The 23,498-nt window shown below is 37.2% G+C and overlaps 2 protein-coding genes across 4 annotated transcripts in view; one reads left to right on the forward strand and one right to left on the reverse strand.

The window, feature by feature from the left end:
• Positions 1–1,867: 1,867 nt before the first annotated feature.
• Positions 1,868–17,490, forward strand: shrprbck1r (sharpin and rbck1 related). The gene is given in 15 exon segments (XM_048184813.1): positions 1,868–2,620; positions 5,342–5,516; positions 5,660–5,743; positions 5,943–6,084; positions 7,028–7,118; positions 7,267–7,594; positions 7,802–7,914; positions 8,145–8,318; positions 12,793–12,953; positions 13,057–13,168; positions 14,491–14,626; positions 14,629–14,669; positions 14,787–14,885; positions 15,055–15,198; positions 15,442–17,490. Coding segments are annotated over 15 exon segments (2,151 nt in total). The 5' UTR covers positions 1,868–2,350; the 3' UTR covers positions 15,523–17,490.
• Positions 17,491–19,680: 2,190 nt separating this feature from the next.
• The window catches only part of sorcs2 (sortilin-related VPS10 domain containing receptor 2), a 212,532-nt gene continuing 208,714 nt past the window's right edge, over positions 19,681–23,498 (reverse strand). Inside the window, exons 25-27 of one of the 3 annotated variants that reach the window (XM_048184819.1) lie at positions 22,785–22,887; positions 22,139–22,371; positions 19,681–20,758 (exon numbers count right to left, since the gene is read on the reverse strand). In XM_048184819.1, the coding sequence (XP_048040776.1) occupies positions 20,694–20,758; positions 22,139–22,371; positions 22,785–22,887 (401 nt within the window). In that variant the 3' untranslated portion in view covers positions 19,681–20,693. The remainder of the gene's footprint in view (positions 20,759–22,138; positions 22,372–22,784; positions 22,888–23,498) is intronic. The other 2 variants (XM_048184821.1, XM_048184820.1) reach the window with 2 other exon arrangements.

The raw sequence follows: 23,498 nt of genomic DNA on the forward strand, positions 1-23,498 counted from the left end.
ATATCACATCATATGGCTTTGGTGCATCAGTGACAGGTGAAGTACAGACAGCGGGTTGTTCATGTATTGCAGGGTCAGGATGCTCTAGTCATGCAGTAGCACTTATGTGGAAGGTCAGTAAAGTAAAGGGCAATTAAGGGCACGAAAACTGTTTATTGTATTGTGATATTATTAACTAATAAATGTACTAAACTGAAATGTTGTCCCTGAGCGCCGTAACGACATCTCTCATAAAGATTTGCAACTTTGCAAAGTAAACAATGATCCAAAAAACACTTAGCCTCTTCGCTAATTAGCACACTAAATACCATTGGTATGCTACTTCCGCCGCCTTACCGGAAGTTGTACCCACGTTCTCTTTTACAGTAGCGGCCTGCGGAAACAGGTGGCTTTTATGCTTGACGTGCTCTCCATTGTATAATTCTGTGAAAAACGACAGAGGGCGACTCTGAGTAATTGTTCTCCAAACCACCAAAAAGCAGCAATGAGAGGAAGTAGTTTGCCGAATAATTTGTCAAACACCTCTTATACTATGTCAAACACTCGTCTCGTGAGAAGTTTGTGAATAAATGGATTTCTTCACATGTAAACTGATTAGGTTGTAGGTCATTTTGACAACACGTGAAAAAGTTTTTTAGTACACTTCTTAAACCCTACCCAAATAATCAAGTTAAACCCTGTAAACTTGAAATTGTGACTTGAAACATTAGAACAAAACATATTAATATGATAACATATGTATAACACTAAATTGAACAATACTGTGTTATGTTTTTTAATTCATTAATTATTTTATTTCAATTAATTTGATTTCAATTAATTTTTTATTTAATTTCTAATTAATTTTTTTTTATTTTAGATAAACTTTATATTTTCTAATTATGTATATAGAAACAAATAAACTTTACATTAAATAAATATAAAAGTTACTATACTACTTGCGTAAAAAAAAGCATCAAAAGAGTTTGAAATTCAGTTTTTGCTGTGGTATCAAAACTGATGTTGATAATTGTGAAACCATGCCATATATTGTCATATCACCCATCCCTATTCTTTGCTATATAGCAGAAAAGGTTCCCACAGTTTTAGTTTTTTTTAATAGTGTTCACCATAAGTAATAGACTACATTGTAACCTTGTCAGAAGTATATAAATGGCTGCTATTTTGCACTACATAAGTTTATTTGTAATTACCAGCAAGGAAGCAAGCACTTAAGAAAGAGAGAGAGAGAGAGAGAATGACAGAGAGTGCAGAAATGAGGTAAGGAATTAAAAGTCAGTAGGCCTATGTAGTTTCTTAATTCACTGTGACTATTTATAATTAGCTTAACAAATTACACATTGTCACATTGGCTTTTAATGATGGTGATAAAACATAATAAAAGTTAAAAATTAGTTTTTTGGGGGTTTTTTTTGTAGTTTTTTATTTCCTACAGGGCAGGGGAAGGGAAGAGGTATATACAATTAAAACGAAAGTTTCTAAGTAGTTGCACACATCTAAATGCTTTTTGGCATTCAGAATAGGCCCAGATAGATTTCAGCCTAATAGGGATACCTGCACTGAATCTTCAATTTCACATGTATTTTGTGTATTTTCAAAATACAAAATACTGTATTTGTATTTAAATACATTTTCCCACACAGTATTTTGTATTTGTATTTAAATACATTTTTCCACACAGTATTTTGTATTTGTATTTTAAATACATTTCCATGTATTTATGCCCATCTCTGGTGGCTAATTACTTTATGCAACTGGCCACCAGGTAGTAGTAGACATGGCTGTTTTTTTTTTTACTACAGTAGCGATAGTTTAACTGTTTTATTTTAAAAGCCATAGTAAAACAATCCAAAATATTTACCATGGTTTTACTACAGTAATCATGGTTTAACTGTGGTATTTGTAGTTATACCATATAATTAGCTCATAAAAGCATAATAAACCACGGCTTAATCACAGCTAAAACCGTATTTGTGTGCAACCACGTCACTGTAATCACCACAGTTGCATTACAGTTAAGTTTCATGAGATGAAATTTCAGCCTGACATGGAAAATTGGGATATCCCCTAGATGAGAAAGCAGTGTGTTTGAATGTGTGTTTTCAACAGGAGGCGCAGCGTCTCTCAGTGTAAAATGTCTGTCGCTGCTTGAGTCGTGTTTCTTCCTGCTCTGACGCTGGACTGCCCTCCATCTGAAACTAAAACAAAGATGACAAGGCCGCTACTTCTGTGTAAGTGTCCGCATAAGAGAGTTGTAGGATATCTCCTAGCATCATATTAGCGAACAAAACCTGGCTGGTACTGGGGTGTCAACACGATATATCCCCGCCTGAAGTCGTCAGTCGGCGGCATGTCGCTGAGCTCAGGCGGGTGGACTCACACACCTCCGCCGGCCCAGTCTTCATCGTCTCATCTCGGCCACGAGGCCTCGCAGTCGGCCTGCAGCACTGTTTTGATGTCAGTGAAGGTGTCAGTATGCCACTCTGGTATACGACCTCTTTGTCTCCCGGGCGCCGGAGACGAATCTCTCCGTCTTCAGCTGAGCATGGACCCGGGGAAGGCAGGGGAATTCCGCCTTGCGTTACGGGACGTCAGCGGAACAACGGCTGGACGCAGTGTGGTGAGTAAATGTCCAACTTGCCTGAAGTATGAGTCTGCTGTGCTTTGATCACTGGTTAAAAGTTTAGAAAAGAACGCAACATCGATAGTAATATTTTCATTCCAGAAGTATCTGCGCCGTCATTATATAGCGCTGCCCTCTGGCTGATATAGAGTACACACGAGTGAATCACATGTTTTGCTAGTCTTTGTTGTTGAAATTCTCCCTCCACCCCCTAATTCTGTTATTTTGCTGAGTTGTGAGTCATAAAAAAACTTTACACTCTTCACGTTACCTATCCATGTTTGTGGTTAGTAGGTTCAGGTTCACGCATTAATACTTGTTTAATTACTTTTATTTGCTGTAATAGATAAAGAAATTGAAACTGTCACTAATGTGAATCTGTAGATATGGACTTAGTTATTGTTTCGGGTCCCAGAGGCCTTGGTAAATATACATTAATGTGAAATAATAATAATAATAATAATATAACATATTTTAAACCTATTATTTCCCTTCAAAATACGTGTAATGTAGTGTTTAATTCTTTATCCCTCTGTTTTACAGCAATGCAGGCATGCTCTCTCAGACAAGTATTTGTTATCCAGGATTGTATTATTTGGGGCAGTGGTGTACAAAGTACTTGAAAACCATACTTGCGTAAAAGTATAGATATCTTACCAGAAAAATGACTTTGGTAGAAGTTAAAGTCACTGTTTAGAATATTACTTGAGTAAAAGTTTTAAAGTATGTGATATTTTTTTGTACTTAAGTATGAAAAGTATTTTTTTATATATTAAACATACTTAAGTATTGAAAATAAAAGTACAAATGTAAAATATAAAATATTATTATGAAAAATATTATTAAGTTCTTCTATACACAGTTTGAGCAAGCAAGATTGTGTTCAGTTTTAACTTTCTTACATTTTGTTTTCTTTGAATTAAAAAAAGGCAAAATGTTTATTGTAAGTTTTAAATATAAAAATACTAATATATTAATTCATGTACACATTCATGTTAATTCATAGTGCATTATAACTAATGTAAGAGACCACTTTAAAATGTTAAAATGTAAATGTTGAAATTAACAATGATATATAACTTTAAAATGTAAATGTTGAAATTAACAATGAACAATACTTTTATTAACCTTATTTAATGTTACAAATGAACTCTTATTATTATGAACTTACCATTTCATATAAATCCAAACAGTCATGCTTAATAATTGCCATCTTTACACACAAAGGCATAGCATAGGTCTATTATATGTATACTTTTACATATTATTTGCCTCTATTTTAGAAAACTTGATGATTATTAAATCAAAATGTGTTAAGTGCCGATAAAGAACTGAAATCGAATACATTTCTGATTTATGTATCTGTCGCTGCATGATGAGAATACAGTCTAAATATGCAACTTCGCTGGATAATGAATGCATAACAGCGAACAAATTGATATAAACTAATGCAAATGAATGGTATCAATCGTGACATTAAACAGTTGCTGTTTTTTCACATTGTTTTAACTGCTTGAGGTACTACTAATATTAGCATCCTTGCAGCCTCAGCGGCAAACATAATACTGTTCTCCACTAATGCAGCATCTACTCAAACTAATTACTTTATAATGATATGAAAACATGTACTGTAGTGTACACTGTATAACATACCGTTTTGTTGTTCGTTTTAAATCCGTTTTTGAAGTGTCCCGCTCTGTACAGCCGCAGCCTCACGTCACGTGTCAAAACAAACTCTACGAGGCATCAGTGATAGTTTTTATTTCGCCTCTAGAGGTCGCTCTCGTAATGTCTCGTAATGACAGCGCACTCTTCTCAGCCACTCCAGCAACAGACGCAACCCGGAAAATGAAATCAACCGCGGTTGTGCGAGCACTTCCCTGTGTCTCAATCAGCTCCCTAGGTCGTGAATCAGTATATCATGTAAATGAATGTGACTGATTCCCTGATCAGTGCCCTGACTTCTGAACTAGGGAGCTGATTGAGACACACCCCTTGTTTGCACATGCTTGCTTGCAGTCTGTATTCTTCCGGCTTTATTTTGTAGCAAGTAACGAAAATGTGTCGGAGTAAAAGTATACATTTTATTTAGGAAATGTAGTGGAGTAAAAGTAAAAGTTGACAGAAATATAAAAACTCAAGAAAGTAGGCCTACAGATTCTCCCAAAAAATACACAAATACTGTAACTAAGTATTATTATTTCGTTACATTACACCACTGATTTGGGGACACTGTGACCATACTTCCTGGGGGAGTGTACTTCTACAGTTAACAAACTACAAGTACAGCAAATCAGAAAGTCGTAGCATGTGAATATTATGGTTTATACCCAGGGTCTCGAGAGCCCAAAGAGAATTAATATCATTTTGAAATCTCATTACTATTTATTCTGTTTGTAAAACATCTACCCATGTAACCAATGAATGTAACAAATTATGATAAAACCAGATTTAACAAAGTAATGACTAATAAACATGATTTAATGAAAATATCTGGTAGCTCCTAATATTATGGTGGTGGTGGTGGTGGGGGAGATAAAACTGGCTAATTTTGAATCAGTAGATGATAACACGTTTTAAATAGGCTAGGTCATTTATTTGCTTGTGTGAGAGATAGATATTTCCAGGACTATATCTTTTCAGTAGTCAAATCACTGAGTTTTGTTAAAGTAAAACAAGTCCATCATATTTTGTGGCTCTCTGTTTATTTTCATTCAGTCCATTGCTGAGTTTGACCTCAAGACTGTTCGCTATGAAGTCAAGTCCCCACAGTGCCATGAACTGAGTTTGGTAACACCCCCACACGACCGTATCACTTTCAACTTCCGCTGTGAGCAGGAAGCACAGGAGTGGGCCACTGTAGTGATGTCATCACTCCGTGAAGCGCATAGAGGTTTGCCTTCCTTCTACTTTCTTCCAACTGTTTATTGTCAGTGTTGTTCGATTATTCATTTTCTCTCGTTTTATACAATGACTTTGACTTTTACTGTTGCTTCTGTGCTTTTAAACCACTTTGTCTCTTGCTCTTTATTTTAGTGGCGATTAATTCATCCACTGAAGAAGGAAAGCTACCACCCCAGCCTTTGGATTCACAGAGCAATGCACCCATGCCATGTACAGGTAGTCATTTGTTTTCTTGTTTTAATTTTCTGCTCACGATCAGCTTGACCCTGTTGCCGAACAATAAACAATGTGTCAATTGTCTGTTATGTTGACAACTGCTTCCATTTCCGAATCTACCCTCCATCCCACTCCTTTCCCATCCAACTTTCTCATTCTTGTCCTTATTCATTTTCTCCCTTTCTTCTTTTTTCTTTAGAGGAGATATGTGCGGAGCTGGTTAGCGCAATAGAGGCAGGTGATGTTCGGGCGGCATCTGTCTGTGCATCATCTTTAGCTAAACAGAAAGCTGCTCTGAGCATTCAGCCCTCTAAACATAATTACACTGACACTGAAATTAGGTAAAATAAATGTTTACAGACATTGACCCAATTGTTTTTATTTTTTAGCAGTTAAACAATGTGTCCTAACCAGATGCATAGTGGCAAGCGATAAAAGATTATTAATCAGTGCTTCTGTCCAGCTGCTGTCGCTAAAAGTGGCATTACATTTTGTCAGGCACTTGTTTTCCCTGATCCACAGCATGTGTACTTCAGGTGACCCGATTTCGAATGCCAGCTTGAGGTCCTTTCTGATACTGCCCAATGGCCTCTCCCACTTTCCTATCTAAAAAAAAAAAAAAAAAATTCAAAGGAAATACTGATTGTAAAAGTTTCAAATTGAAAACTACACGTCAAATACCCCAAGTTCTTCCTGAAAAACCATAAAAACATTCCTTCTGGTAAGGCATCATATAAGTGCAGAAAGTGCAGGCAAACAGAGAAGGACTGTTTTGATTGGCTCTGTTTTATAATTGAATGTGTCACATCATGCTCTGTTTTTGCCTTCAGAGTGGACAGACACATTTCCTGTTGCTGAAATTTTGTTACATCGCAACTGGTTAGGACACAATTTGAGAGTATATTTCATAAATCTGTATCATTATCAGTAACATTTAAAGGGATAGTTCACCCAAAAATGAAAATTCTTTCATCCTCATCTCGTTCCAAACCTGTTGACTGTGACTTTCCTTCTTTTGTGGAACACAAATAAGATATTTTGAAAAAAGGGCGTAAAAACACTTAGACACTTCTCAAAATATCTTCTTTTATGTTCTACAGAAGAAAGAAAGTCACACAGGTTTGGAACAACATGAGGGTGAGTAAACAAGGGTGAACTATCCCTTTAATTTACAGCTACTCATTTGGTAATCCACCCATCCACACACATTTTTACATGTACACACATATGTTATATGTTTCCAAGCCATTCTGATCTCAGCTGATGTATTGATTTATCATGCAGCCTAGCTGTGGTGGTAGAGGATGCATCCTCTTCCTGTTGTGTCACAGTGAACGTCTTCCCCCACTCCACAATTGGTGCTCTCAAACAGCAGGTGGGTGCAGATTAACATTAACCAAATAAACATTACTAACCATCAACCAAATAAACATTCATCAATCATTCTTTCATTGCCATGTGATTCTCAGAATTACTTTAGTTACCATTTAGCTTTGTTAATGACACAGTTTTTGCCCTCTAAGGTCTTCACAGACTATGGTTTTCATCCACGAGTGCAGCGCTGGGTCATTGGCCAGTCTTTGTGCTCTGATCATCGCTCTCTGGCTTCTTATGGAGTTCAGCGAGATGGCGACACTGCGTTCCTTTATCTCGTTTCTGCCCGTCAGGCTCGACTCAGTCGAGGGCTGTACCAACAAGATCAGGAAAGTGCTTTACTCATGCCAGCTTTGGCGCCAACGTCTAATCAGCCTCACCAAGAAGTGGTACCCAATGGGCCAGCAGCTCTGAACACAGCCTCAAGGCCATACAGCACCCTGCCTACGAGACTTCATAGCAGCCATAATACTCTGAGTGTGTATGCGCAGACACCAATACACATCATGACCACAAAAGGCCACCAATCAAAGTCATAACATGCATTTTCACACAGACCAATTTTTTGTTGATAAATGGGAATCTCAATATTTCTGCCAAGAAATTACTAAACTAATTATTTCATTCTCAATCCTTTGTGTATGAAGTCTTGCACAATTGACAGTTTTGGTGTATAACTCTCAGCCAACAGTGCTGGAGGGACAGAGAGGTTGGGATTGAGTGATATCCGTGACCTGATCAACCTTGAGCTGCCGCAGTTGAATGAAGCCCTGGCGCCCAACAGAACAAGCACACAGGTACATGCTGTTCAAAATAATGTAAACACGCAGAACAGGTTTTTCTACAAGATAAATCCCAGACATTTTATACTATTGAGCCTTTAATAATATTTAAAACACCTCTGTGAAATGCATGAACAGAAAATACATATCATTAAAACAACAAATATTTTATAAATACATAGATGTACTTGTATGATGGGATTATAATGCTTATTTGAATCATTGTTTTTGTGGGTATGATGTAGCTGGGATGGGCCTGCCCAACCTGTACATATATTAATAAACCGACACGTCCCGGCTGTGAAATGTGTAGCGCAGACAGACCTGAAAGCTACACTGTTCCCGGCAACTACAGACCAGATGCTCTGGAGCTACGACGCATTCAGAAGGAAAAAGAAGCAATAAGACAGTACCAACAGGTGAGGCTCGCAAAATATGCACATAATTACCCAGACTACTGATAGTAGTTTAAATTGAGAAAAGCATGACACATTTTACACAATACTTATGCCTGCTTCCACCAGAATATTACATTGTTTTGATGCTTTGTGGAAATCAATGAGAACAGATGAGATCGGCATGTTTCTTTTGCTGTTGGCTTATACAGCTCATGCACACCAACCATTTTACATCTTCACTCACACCCAGGTTTAGGACAAAATCCTCTGGTCAGCATAGTAATTTTGTTTGTATTCATATAAATTAAATGAAAAGGAATGGTAGACCTGTATATATATGAATAATTTTCTGAGAGTATAAGAATATCAGTGATGTGTCAATGCAGTGTTGAGATGAAACAGTAGTGGGGAGAGATCTTTCATATTGTGATGTAGATCCAAGTGCAACGGTTGTGAAAATGTGAAGTGAAAATGGATGCAGATGAACGTTAGCTTGTAGGGTCAGGGTTTAAGTGGACTAAATGATTGGAGAAGTCCCGGTTATAATATTTTGACTAAAAATTACGAGGTCAAAAAAGAAACATACATAGATGAATCATTTAGAAGTTGAGATGTATAATGTGCCTTTAGAAAATAGATAGGGTGAATTCAATTTCATGCCGACTTTATTATAGTAAAATACACAAATGCAATTTCATTTCAGCAATGTTTTGCATCTCATTTGTCATCCTTAAAGGATTAGTCCACTTTTAAATACACTTTTCCTGATAAATTTACACACCCCCATGTCATCCAAGATGTTCATGTCTTTCTTTCGTCAGTCGAAAAGAAATGAAGGTTTTTGAGGAAAACATACCAGGATTATTCTCCTTACAGTGGATTTCAATGGCTACCAACAGGTTGAAGGTCAAAATTACAGTTTCAGTGCAGCTTCAAGGGCTTTAAACGATACCAGATGAGTAATAAGGGTCTTATCTAGTGAATCGATCGGTCATTTTCGAAAAAAATACAACCGTTTATGCTTTATAAACAAAATATCGCCTTGAACGTACTTTCCGCTTTCGCATTCTTCATAACGCTTACGCTGAATGTCCTACGCCTTCCCTATTCAAGTTACGGAAAAAAACGAAACTGGCGCCGCGTTCGTTCCGTAAGTAGAATAGGGAAGGCGTAGAACATTATGAAGAATGCGGAAGCGGAAAGTACGTTCAAGGCGATATTTTGTTTATAAAGCATAAACGGTTGTATTTTTTTCGAAAATGACCGATCGATTCGCTAGATAAGACCCTTATTACTCATCTGGTATCGTTTAAAGCCCTTGAAGCTGCACTGAAACTGTAATTTTGACCTTCAATCTGTTGGTAGCCATTGAAATCCACTGTAAGGAGAAAAATCCTGGAATGTTTTCCTCAAAAACCTTAATTTCTTTTCGACTGACGAAAGAAAGACATGAACATCTTGGATGACATGGGGGTGAGTAAATTTATCAGGAAAAGTGTATTTAAAAGAGGACTAATCCTTTAAGATGTTTTAGTTGTATAATTTTTTTAAATTATTTTTATTATATTGCTCATTGGCAATCCAGTCTTTAGAAATTGTCATCAATCATTTAAAAACCCATATTGGTTATCCACTATTCAGGAGTTGTACTTTTACTGCTCTCTTAGAGTTTGTGAGCTCTGATTGACTCCTCAGTCTGAATCTCTTCTCTTTTGTCTCTATTTCTTTTTAAGGAGAAAGGGAGAAGAGAGGAGCTGAGGGGCAACAACTCACTACTGCACAACCTCGACCAGGACTACTGACTCGTGCACACACACACACACACTCAGTGCATAGTCTCGACTAGCAAAACAGGCACACTCATACCGCAAATGCAACTACAGCACCAACACCCTCCATTATACTGCACAACTTGTATATGCCTGAACAGTTTATTGCTAATGAATTTGATCCATGTCAAGCTCATCAAATCAAATAGAGCCTTTTCAGACCACTTACAAAAGCTAAACATTTTGACCCATTTTAAAAACATCTTTGTAATTAAACACTGCAGTCAATCCATGTTGCAGGAAGTCATACAGGAAGTCATTTTTATAATATTATGGCAAATAAATGTATGATGCTGTTATTTCACTTGGTCTAATAAGACGCTCCCCTCCAATAGTTGAGCTGTGTCTCAACTAAAATAAAGTTTACAACTTTATTCAGGTACAGACTATTTTAATGGGCAGATGCCTCAAGCATCAGATGATGTATTGTATATTTTTGTAAGTAGATGTAAGAAATGACTGCACAGATCTTGCGCAGTCTAATATTGTTTGACGGTTTCTTGTAAAGTAGTTTGACATACTCATATATTCAAGAACTGAATTATTTCTAGTCTTGGAATTTTTGACAGTTTTCAGTTCAGATATTATAGATCTTTGAACTTGAAACTGTTTTTTTAACTGTTCCAGCATAATTTTTCCGTGCAGAATGACTTTAATTCTGTGATGGATCATCCAACAATGCACTATTTTGCTTGCTAAACATTAAACATTTTTGCATACCACGTCCACAGATGTAACTTATCCTACATCACTTCAAGATTGCAAAGTTAAAAATAACATGAAATGAAGAAGATAAATAGTTTAGGTGAATCTGAGCCCATGTGAACAGTGTCTGACATGCCAAACCTGTGCCATAGAACAGCATTGCAAAAACCTTTGACTCTGTAAATGCATGCAAGCTAAGAAAACATATTTGATACAGGTTTTCTGCTACAGAATAAAGACATAACCTTGTGAAAATGTTGTAGGTAGAGATAATTTTTTTGCTCATGCTGTTAGAAACATACTAATATATTTATTTAGATTACAAAAATATGATGAGACAGCATTCGATAATTACCCCCAAGTTACAGTTAATGCGTTATGGATAAAACACATCTGCTAAGTGAGTAGTCCTACCTAGTGCGAAAGAGAAAGAACCAGAGGAAGACATGTCTTCATTGTTTGACTTAGGGCTGTAATGCAATATAACTTGTTTGTAAGACTGTGGGCTTGATTCTTTCCTGTTTAGTCATGTAAAATAGCCTTGAAATTAAGAAGACAGATGGCTATGCAAACAAAGTATGTGACAAAAACTCAAATAAAGTTCTTTTAATAGATGCATACCATTCACATCTGGGTGTGTTATATATATATTTTTTTTTCTATTTACAGTTCTGGTATGTTTTAGAGCCTTGTGTTGGTACATTACACCGACCAGGCATAACATTATGACCACCTTCCTAATATTGTGTTGGTCCCCCTTTTGCTGCCAAAACAGCCCTGACCCATCAAGGCATGGATTCCACTAGACCCCTGAAGGTGTGCTGTGGTATCTGGCACCAAGATGTTGGCAGCAGATCCTTTAAGTCCTGTTAGTTGCGAGGTGAGGGCTCCATAGATCGGACTTGTTTGTTCAGCACATCCCATAGATGTTCGACTGGATTGAGGTCTGGGGAAATTGGAGGCCAAGTCAACACCTCAAACTCGTTGTTGTGCTCCTCAAACCATTCCTGAACCATTTTTGCTTTGTGGTAGGGTGCATTATCCTGCTGAAACAGGCCACAGCCACCAGGGAATACCGTTTACTTGAAAGGGTGTACATGGTCTGCAACAATTCTTAGGTAGGTGGTACGTGTCAAAGTAACATCCACATGGATGGCAGGACCCAAGGTTTCCCAGCAGAGCATTGCTCAAAGTATCACACTGCCTCCGCCGGCTTGCCTTCTTCCCATAGTTCATCCTGGTGCCATGTGTTCCCCAGGTAAGCGACGAACACACACCCGGCCGTCCACGTGATGTAAAAGAAAACGTGACTCATCAGACCAGGCCACCTTCTACCATTGCTCCGTGGTCCAGTTCTGATGCTCACGTGCCCACTGTTGGTGCTTTCGGCGGTGGACAGGGGTCAGCATGGGCACCCTGACTGGTCTGCGGCTATGCAGCCCCATACGCAACAAACTACGATGCACCTTTCTATCAGAACCAGCATTAACTTCTTGAGAAATTTGAGCTACAGTAGCTTGTCTGTTGGATCGGACCACACGGGCCAGCCTTCGCTCCCCACGTGCATCAATGAGCCTTGGCCGCCCATGACCCTGTTGCCGGTTCACCATTGTTCCTTCCTTGGACCACTTTTGATAGATACTGACCACTGCAGACCGGGAACACCCCACAAGAGCTGCAGTTTTGGAAATGCTCTGACCCAGTCGTCTAGCCATCACTATTTGGCCCTTGTCAAAGGTGCCAAATGATGCCATGATGAAGAGATAATCAGTGTCATTCACTTCACCTAATGTTATGCCCGATTGGTGTATATGTGTGCGTGTGTATGATCTGTGTATATATATATATATATATATGTGTATATGTATATATATGTATGTGTGTATGTATAATAATCATCTATGGATGCCCATCCCTGTGTGCTCTTTCAGTTCTTACCGCTTCACTTTCTGTGTCTGTAGGCCAGAGAAGCAGAGCGCAGGGAAAACTTTGCACGTCTGGTGCAGATGGACGGACAGGATCTGATTCCTAACCCAGAGAGAGTGGAGTGCAGGATCTGCTACGTGGAGCTTGAGTCTGGTGAGGGAGTCCTGCTCCGAGAGTGTCTCCACTGCTTCTGCAAGTAAGGAATAGTCAGAGTGTGCTGCTATAGCACATATACAGTGACATTTATTGTTCTGTATTGTCATGCAGTATTTAAGAAAACTCTGTTTTTCTATGGGTAGAGAGTGTCTGCGCTCTGTGATTCTGATGTCAGAGGACCCTCAGGTGGCATGTCCATACAGAGACGAGGCCTACGCCTGTGACTGCATCTTGCAAGAAAGAGAAATCAGAGCTGTGAGAACTTTCATTTATTCTTTTTATACTTTATATCATTTTATACTTTTAATTTGCCCCTTTGTCTATAAAACTACACTGCTGTCTGGTATTTCTGGCAAGATCCATGTACACTGATTAGAAGTGTCTGTCAGACAAAGTGTCGTTCTCTCACTCTGCAATTGAGACACTGTCCGTGGTACTGGAGCGCAGTTGACAGGATACCTGGGGCAATGCTGATCTGAAAGGCTTTTAATGACAGTTCTGTTGGCTAAAATGACCAGTGCTGTCAAAATTCACAGCACTGAGTCACATCTATACGTCCGTGTGATTTTATTATTGAGAATCTATTTATAGCTTTTTTTCCTGTTAAAAAGGAGAAATATATAAAATGATCAAGACTGGCATTATCCGTACAATAATACAGCAACATAATTATGTGGCTACAATGTATGCAATGTGGTTATGTATGCAATCAGTCCTCAATTCAAAATTGTTTCATTTTCCAATTGTTTTGTATTTCCCCATTTTTTTTTTTTTTAAACAGCAACTATATACAATATAACACGGGGAGCTAATTTCTTGTAACTCCTAAAGGACCTATTTTTTACCATTCAATATACACCTTTTTCCAAATCATATGGGTTTGATGTAATCAGTCCATTTACTCCACTCCAAATTAAAAAAAAAAACTTCTCTGGATATTTAAAGAAAAAGTATTTCCATCACATATGTATTGTTTAATGTACTGTGTCTATCCGTTCTGCAACTGTAGGTGGCTCCTGCCATTTTCTTGTAATTACCTTTTTACTGTTTGTTACTCAAATATAAAAATTCACAATTAAAAGGAATTGCCACCTCAAAAATGGCCAAATTCCTTTTAATCTCTTGCCAATAATGAACTAGTACTTGACACTAACGGAAAAAAAATATATATATATATTTACGTTTTAGTACGTTTTAGTAATTTTTTAAAGGTTTTTTATGTTTATATAGTTTAATAATTTTTTTAATGTGTTTTTTTTATTTTTTTTTTTATAATTTCAACTTGTTGAAAAGTCAAGTTTTAAGGTTTATCATATTTTATTTTAGTTCAGTAAACATTTATTTTATTTCAAGTAATGAAAATGTTTCTTTATGGTTTTACTTGTAGTTTACTATACAGTAATAACGCGGCTATACGTTTGGGCTGTTCTTTTGCTAATAATGTGCATATACGGCATCATGCAACATCAGACAAGATTTGAATGAATTTTTTTTATATTTTTACACCACTTCTGAGTACAAGTAAGCTAACCAGTTTATGCTTTGCATTTTTTCCTTCTGCTATCACTCCCACACAGCTGGTGTCAGTAGACGATTATGAGCGCTGGTTGCAGAGGGGTCTGTCTGTTGCAGAGTCTCGATGTGAGGGCAGTTATCACTGTGCTACTGCAGACTGCCCAGGCTGGTGTGTTTATGAAGATACGGTCAACACTTTCACTGCCCAGTGTGCAAAAAACACAACTGCCTGCTCTGCAAGGTAAAGTATGTCATATGCACATATGCAGAATTTACATCTAGGTTTTTGTTTCTCTATAATTAGGTTCTGATTATAATATAAGGTGAATGACTTTGGCATTGTTTTTCCTTCATTTAGGCCATTCATGAAGGGATGAACTGTAAGCAATATCAGGATGATCTAGCAGCTCGCGCTATCAATGATTCCGCAGCTCGAAGAACCAGAGACCTGCTCAAGGTCAAACACATACTAATCCAGATCTTTTTATCATATCAAAGCTCATGGCATGTTCTTAATTCTGAAATATTCAGACACATTTGGTGATTAGCAGATGACATTATTTTGTGAAAAGTGCTAAATATCTCTCTTTTTATTGTCTTCTCTCCCGTCTCTCACACATGAACAGACTCTTGTTAATTCTGGAGAGGCGATGCATTGCCCTCAGTGCGGTATCATTGTGCAGAAGAAAGAGGGCTGTGATTGGCTCCGCTGTACTGTCTGCCACACCGAGATCTGCTGGGTCACCAGAGGGCCACGCTGGGGGCCTAAAGTAAGAGCTGTTTTCATAAGACTGGGATATAAGCTTTATCCTCTGGCTCCATTGGGTATCATCCCTCAGAAAACAAGAGCAAGTAAAAGAACATAGGTTTCATTTCTAATAACTATGTTCCAACATTTAAATCATGCAATGAAGTGGCGGTTGACATTATGATAAAGCGATAAATACCACGACCTATAGATTTCGAATATGTCATAGTTGAAAACAGAGATTCATCTGTCTTTCTCACTTCAGGGTCCTGGAGACACAAGTGGAGGCTGCCGCTGCAATGTCAACAAACAGAGATGCCACCCAAAATGTCAAAATTGTCACTAAATGGAAGAGCAGCAGATAGAGAAGGAGGTACAAGAAAGAGAGAGAATTTCATTATGACAGACATACACTTTTGAGTGTGAACTGACATATACTGTCCACCTGTTAAAGCTTTCAGATCAGTTTTCTGACGCTGAAATATAGAAATGTGTAGGTCTGTCGTACAACAAATGTTGCAATGGTGCATTTTATGTGATTAAATAACGAATCAAATGAAGGCACGGAGGAGAATCCACTTGAAAACAAAGGATGGACAACTGTTGGACAACTACTTTATCAGTCCAGTCAGCATTCTAATATTGTGTAATTATAAAAAAATCCACAGAAAAGCTTTAAATTCACTCAACTGTATGTTACATAACAAATATCACCTAAACTATGAAAGCATTTTATTTTGAATCTGTGATTTCAAGTCGAGTGTTAACTCTGAATAGCTGTAGCGTGGTATTTAAGACAGAATTGTTACTTTAAGGGTGCCTGAATTAGTAGTTTGGAAATTAATTATTCTTTTTAATGAGTCAGTCAACAGGTTCACTGGTAAATTACTCATGTAAAACTGTGATGTGGGTGGCAGATCGGAACTTTAAGCAACACAGAACTTAATGTTCTACATAACCTGAATCATAAACATTGTGATAAAAAAAAAAAAAAAAAAAACATTATATATATATATATATATATATATATATATATATATATATATATATATATATATATATATATATATATATATATATATATATATAAACAGTCACATGGTAAAGTTTTTAAACATTTTTTTAATGTTAATTGAAAAGTTGATAAAGTAAAAAATAAAGCCATCTGAAGCTGCCGATGAAAATGAAAACAAGGGAATCGTTACAATGCACTTACACAAATACGTTTGTATTTGTCTTGTCTTAATCTTAAAGCTATACTACACTGTTAAGACGTGTTACTGAAAGTGCCTTTTCTTGCCTGTTTTTGTCTTGTAAGTCATGTAACCACTAACATTAGTAGTCGTTTTGCAGTGTTACATTATTATTATTATTATTATTATTATTATTATGTTAAATAATGTGTTGTAGATTTGTGATCCTGGATAATTTATGTGTGCAGTGTTTTCCCTTCAAATTTCCTACGAACCAAGAGACATTGTATTTCGTGCATAATGTATGTTGCACATTTTTTCAGTAAGTTTAACACATTTCAGTGTACTTCTTTAAGATGTTATTATTTGTAAGGTTTGTTTGTAAGTTGGATGTGGTTAATATGTAGCCCAGTTATTTAGTATTGTTTTAATCTTACATTGCAATGCTATGCTAATTTGAGTAGCAGTAATGGTCAAGAGCAGGGACCTGAGGCTTGTGTGGGAAGTTCGCAAGCCTGATATAAGCCAAAGGATTGATGTCACTTCCAAAGCTTTGAATCTATGCACTGAAGAAAAAAAAAAAGTCAGCACCCAAAGCATTTACTTATGCACCTAAATGAACATTTCAAGAATGTTTCCTTGAGTCAAAGTCATTATCTGAAACATCAAAACAGAATTTTGGTTCACTTTTTTTTTTTTTTTTTTTTATTTCAAAGCATTTATATTGACATTGTAACTGAGATTGCAATGAAATTATGCAGTGTGTTTGTACAATTGCCATTTTGGGGCCTGTTCATCCTTTCTCATGATAATGATTAGGAGCCTCACTAATGTTCAAATATGTGAACTATGAAGTTTGAGTAGAGTGAATCTGCATGTACCACAGAAGAAAAGTGAATGACTGAAAATGGAAAGGTCCCTGCACCTGCAGAAATCTTACACTTTAATTTAGTAGAATATTCTGACCTCAGGGTTGCAAGTCTTAAAGAGTGCCTTAAAGATTATAGTACTGAGCACCTGTAACTACAATATTTAAAACTCTTAAATTCTCATTACCTATTTGGACTAATTTAACATGCTTCATATTTTGTTCTTAAAAAATAAAAATAATTACTACCCTGCATTGTATTCAACTGTTTCGTACTTTGTTCTTCACAGCTGGAATTAAAATGCAAAAATAAATAAAAATAACAAAATAAACGTTGAAGTTATGGTCATGAAAAGAAAGCATCAACATCAAAGGTTTTATGTTTCATTCCATAGAAAAAAAAGCAAGCACCAGCTTAATGAATAATGTTAAAACTTTATTAAACAGCTCAAACTAACAAAACAAATCTTTACAGTTAGTGTGTTTGTATTCAGACACGCTGATTAAGTGCTTTTCACTTGTTGCAGTGGAGTCAAAAACATTTACATTATAAAGGAACGAGAACAAATGAAATTGAACAAAATACAGAATCAGTTCAGCTGTGTCTCTCCACCATGTTTGTCTCAATTTCAGAAAGGATCCCAGTGTGTATTTAAGAAATGTCCTTGTTGCTGGAGTGTGCCGTCGCTAAAGTTAAACTGATGCAGAGACATCTAGAAATATGAGACGTCTCTCCCATAACACTCAGGCTTTTGCTCATTTTCACTTTATGGATGGAAATATAGTTGACACACCAGACGCCACTAAATAACTTTTCATACGTGGGCTAAAAAAGACAGTTCAGCTTCTGGTGCAATAAGTCCACACTGTTTGCATTGTATAGAAATAAACAGGTTTGTATTATTGATATACATAAGCATAAACTGGACAGAGCAGAGATGCCATCTTTTTGGTTTATGCTGAGAGAATCTATTGACCCAAGGCTGTTATAAACATCATCGATGTTTGAATCAAACTTGGAAAAAAATAGACTGAGCTGAGCTCCACAACAGAATGTATTAAAAAGACAGTGAACCTGCAAATCATATATTTGGTCAAGACTTCCCGAACTGATTCTCTAGTGTGACATAAGATACACAAGTGTCTTTTTCGGTTGAAAACGACGTGTTCCCTGAACCCACCTGAACAACACTGTACAAGTCATGAACTGTGATTAGTGCAAGTGAGAGACCCTCATCCATAAACACTTGTGATTCCAACAGCGAGAGTCCGTGAGGAAAAAGACTGTCCATGTAGTCAGACACCTTGATTTAAATAGCTGAACCCTTGAAATGACAAAACGAAATCAGTATGCACACAGACACAGTGCACCACTTCTCACACAGTTCTTTAGTTGTGTGAGTGTGAATGTTATAGATATAGATGTGAAATTTTAAGAATACCCTTAAGTAAACAACGCTGAATAAAGACAAAGATGTAGAAGTGATCATTTCACGTCCATGTAGAACTCCTGAATTCAAGAAAACCCAGTGCGAGGCATTTGGGAGGAAACAGTGCACATTTTGGTCTATTGAAAGTGTCATATTTAGGAGGGGCTATATACAGCAGGATCTATGTACACTTTGTTATATATACAAGCCAAACGATAGGGAACGTAACCGTGTCCTTCTGCGCCTAATATAGGCTTATACACACTACACCTGACAGGTAGCACATGCTACACTGTCAATCATCCTGTGCTGACTCCCTGTCGAGATCCGATGGCTGATGCTTCTGAGGAAATCTAAAGTCCAATAAATAAACAAGCATTTTAATGATGAATGATGGGATTTGACTTTTTAGGGGGCAATGTTTCATTATGCAGTGAAGATGCCTAAGAAGATGGACTATAATCTAAAAGATGAATATTTGGCACTGCAGCTCTTGGAGAAAAAAGACAGGAATAGGTCTCCAAAGGCAAACTGACTATTTCCCGGGCCTTGTAAATGTAAGCGTGACCCAAGAACACCAAGAAGGTTCTGATTTGGCAGTAACTGGAAAGGTATCTCATTATTTGAACCCAGGGACGTGCACAGGAATTTTGAGGGGCAGTTGCTCTGACCTAAAAACAAGGGCACTCCCCTACCAACACCCCTCGTTTTTTTTTTTTTTTTGTAATGCCTCGTTTTTTTTTTTATTTCAGTTAACGACGATTTTTTTTCCCACCTAGTTTTCGTTTTTTCGTTCGTTTTCGTTAACGATTATAACCTTACTGACCTTTTCGACAACGTTAAATCGTCTCACCCGACAACCGCGACAATCTCCTTCTAGTGCCGCTCATGCAGGCTCAGCTCAGGTGCCGGTCGCGTGCAGCGCTGCAGCCACGTAAACAGAGTTTGCCCTTCCCTACTGACTTTAACTTTCGGACGGGTGCCCGAATATGGAAGTGAATGAGGCTTTGCGATTTTTTTTTTATTATCTAGGCCTACGTGAAATTCTGCATCCATTGTACGATTTTTTTATTTATTTTTTTCCACCTCGGAAGGGCAAATGGGCAGTTGCCCGGGCAACCTGAGCAACCCCCCTGTGCATGTCCCTGTTTGAACCTGTCTTTTAGACATAATTCTAGACATTATTTGCTTGCTAAAAAAGGCAAACCACGTTTGTCTGCATTTCTTGGGTAAATGTAATCAATCTTAACGATCATCTTCGGAATTACTAATTGCACCTTAGCTATTAATGATGTATCACTAACATGTTGCAGAATCAGATGAGACACATACAAAAATTACTTTACTGCATAGTATTGACTGAAGCAAACGATGCGTTATTGCATGTGAAAAGTGATGGGTTCAACTAAAAATTTACAATAGAAAGAAAAGAGGGTGACAGAGAATATCTTAAGAGTCCCTTTGGCTATATCTAACAAACATTGCTTCCCCTGAATTAAATGTGTATCGTATCCTGCTCTAAGTGCATTTCAGCACATCTACACGGCCTTCACTCACCTTTCAGTCTAATCTGAGTTTTACAGTGACCATGACAACTCAGTGGCCTGAGAGAGTTAAAAAAACCATTCAGACCAAAGGAAAAACACAGTGAAAAAGATGGAAAATAAAGCATTTGTCAATGAGTTTCTCCCTGGGCATTAGTAAGTGGGGCTGATTTCATGCTCCCGTGATAAGAGCAAATGAGTGAGATGGTGGACATGGGATGAGACAGACTGCAGGGTGCGCACATCAACAGTCAAACAGGAAATGTATGTGAGCGTACGTGGTCATCAGCAGATGGGTACAAAATCCACCTTCTGGAATGAGAGAACGGAGGCTGGAAAAGACAGAGAGAAGACAGAGAGAGGAGGAGAAAGAGAAGGTTTGGTGCAGGTGTGTCTCTGCTCTCTCTTCTGAAGGGTCAGATCTGGAGAGAGGAGGAAGGCAAAGTCTATTGTGCTCATCACTGGCACCTTCACATTGGTCATCAGCTGGTCAGGTAACTGTGAAGCTCCCTTGAATTTATGCTCAACACCACCCCTGAGTGGTTGCCTGGCAACAAGAACATCAGAAACAGATTTTGTAAAGCCAGCAGGTGAAAAAAAAAAATTCACTCAAGGTTGTTGAACAATGTAACACTGAAGAAAATGCAGACATTAAATAATGTTACCAACAGATTATTTTGGATCATTATAATTTAGTGTGTGGTTTGTATAGATTTTAATCAAGACATACGGTGATGATATGCAAGTCATTTTAAAAAGCATATTTACATAAAAAACAAATAATAAATCATTTTTATGGTGGAATAACATATTTGTTAAATATATACAGTACAGTCCAAAAGTTTGGAACCACTAAGAATTTTAATGTTTTTAAAAGAAGTTTCATCTGCTCACCAAGGCTACATTTATTTAATTAAAAATACAGTAAAAAACAGTAATATTGTGAAATATTATTACAATTCAAAATAACTGTTTTCTATTTGAATATATTTCACAAAGTAATTTATTCCTGTGATGGCAAAGCTGAATTTTCAGCATCATTACTCCAGTCTTCAGTGTCACATGATCCTTCAGAAATCATTCTAATATGCTGATATGCTGCTCAAGAAACATTTAATGTGTACAATTGTACAAATTATTTGTGTACAATATTTTTTTTCAGGATTATTTGATGAATAGAAAGTTCAAAAGAACAGTGTTTATCTGAAATCTAATCTTTTGTAACATTATAAATGTCTTTACTGCCACTTTTGATTGATTTAATGCATCCTTGCTGAATAAAAGTATTCATTTCTTTAATTTCTTTTCAAAAAAATAAAAATAAAAATTCTTACTGACCCCAAACTTTTGAACGGTAGTGTATAATGCTACAGAAGCTTTGTATTTCAGATAAATGCTGTTCTTTTGAACTTTCTATTCATCAAGGAATCCTGAAAAAAAAAGTACACAACTGTTTTCAACATTGAAAATAATCATAAATGTTTATTGAGCAGCAAATCAGCATATCAGAATGATTTCTGAAGGATCATGTGACACTGAAGACTGGAGTAACGATGCTGAAAATTCAGCTTTGCATCACAGGAATAAATTACTTTGTCAAATATATTTAAATAGTACACAGTTATTTTAAATTGTAATAATATTTCACAATATTACTGTATTTTTAATTAAATAAATGTAGCCTTGGTCAGCAGATGAAACTTCTTTTAAAAACATTAAAAATCTTAGTGGTTCCATTTAATTTAATATAATATATATAATATTAACTAATATCAACACACTGAACCTTATTGTGAAATCAAATAATGGCTCCATTTCTGAATTAGTGGTAACTGATGTTAGAGTAGGTGTTTTGGGAGTGACTGATCATAACCTTTCTGGTTAGTAATGACTGGTTAGTTTAGGGCAACTGTGAATTTGCCTCTACCTCCAGCGTTACCTAGTGTCTGCGAGTCAAGGTCGTCATCAATGAACTCCTCGCCTTGAATGATATTCTGCGTGTCCTCACTGTGATTGACAGGGCTGGTCATTTCCTGCTCCTTCTCATTGTGCATCTGGGCGTAGACGTTTCGCCCTGGCAGTTTTCTGAAACGCAGCCAGGGACGCGTTAGGCTGCTCTCCTCTGGCCTCAGCAAGGAACCATGGTTTTTGTAGTTTTTCCTGTCACAGTTTTGTAGTTCATGTTCTGTTATATAAGCTGGCTGTCAATTACACATGTGGGGACTGTACATGCATTCTTCTGTGATGGGGTATGACAGGACAGTGAATAGCATTATCAAAAGATTAAAGATTCTCGAAGAAAATGTGTGGTTCCTGCACACACGTGTGTACCATGCAATTCAGTGATGGGCAGCAAGACAAAATGGGTGACAGCTCTGACATGAAGGTATATCAGTTGTATTCATTCCATTTATTTGGGAAATAGGTTTTGTTGAGTAAATAAAATGTTTGTCCTAATAACCCACATCAGCAATGACAGGAAAGTCTATTAAATATTGAAAATTGTAGTATTTTAAAATGTAAATGAACTGTATTTTACAAACAGAAATAAAAAAATTAAGCAAATGACAAACCTTTTAAACTTGAAGAGTATGAATGCTGCAGCAGAGATCAGGCTTATGAGGAGAAAGACAGCGAGAGCCCAAACACCTGGACCTCCTGCACCCAAACGAGAACCTGAAAGAGAGACCAGCTTCTGTCATCAGCAGAGAATTATCAAAACTCTTTTCATACAAACTTTGATTTAGCTAATCTCTTTATCTTTCTTTATCTTTAGTGGAATTAAAGGCACAGTTTAAGCTTGGTGAGAGAATTTTCAGTTTTGGGTGAACTATCCCTTTAATCTTGCCTGGCAAGTCCAGACTGATATATCTTCTACAAGATATATCAGTCTGGTCAGTCCGCCTTCCGTCGCGCCTCGAGTCAACTCCAAAATCAGATTCGTTTATTTCAGTGACGCAAACAGCGTCACTCTAGTGCGGCGAAAGTCCCTTCAATATCAACAAAGATTGCGCACGGGAGACCCGAGAGTTTGTTCTATTCAGCCGTGAATTCAATTTTAAATGACCAAAAACACATTAATTATTTACTTTTCGCTGTTGACTCTCTTGTTGCTTTGCCAACGTCATATCCGCCCTTCTCTGATTGGTTTACTCCGCTTCCTGTTTGCTCGGATTTGCTCCGCCCTAGAAATCGAATTGATTCAATGGCCGACCAGACTCATCCGCTGGTACAGTGGTGAGGCTGGATTTTCCAGGCAACCTTTAATCATCACCTGACTCACTTTT

The sequence above is a fragment of the Megalobrama amblycephala genome, linkage group LG3, assembly GCF_018812025.1.
Source record: "Megalobrama amblycephala isolate DHTTF-2021 linkage group LG3, ASM1881202v1, whole genome shotgun sequence".
Lineage (NCBI taxonomy): Eukaryota > Metazoa > Chordata > Actinopteri > Cypriniformes > Xenocyprididae > Megalobrama > Megalobrama amblycephala.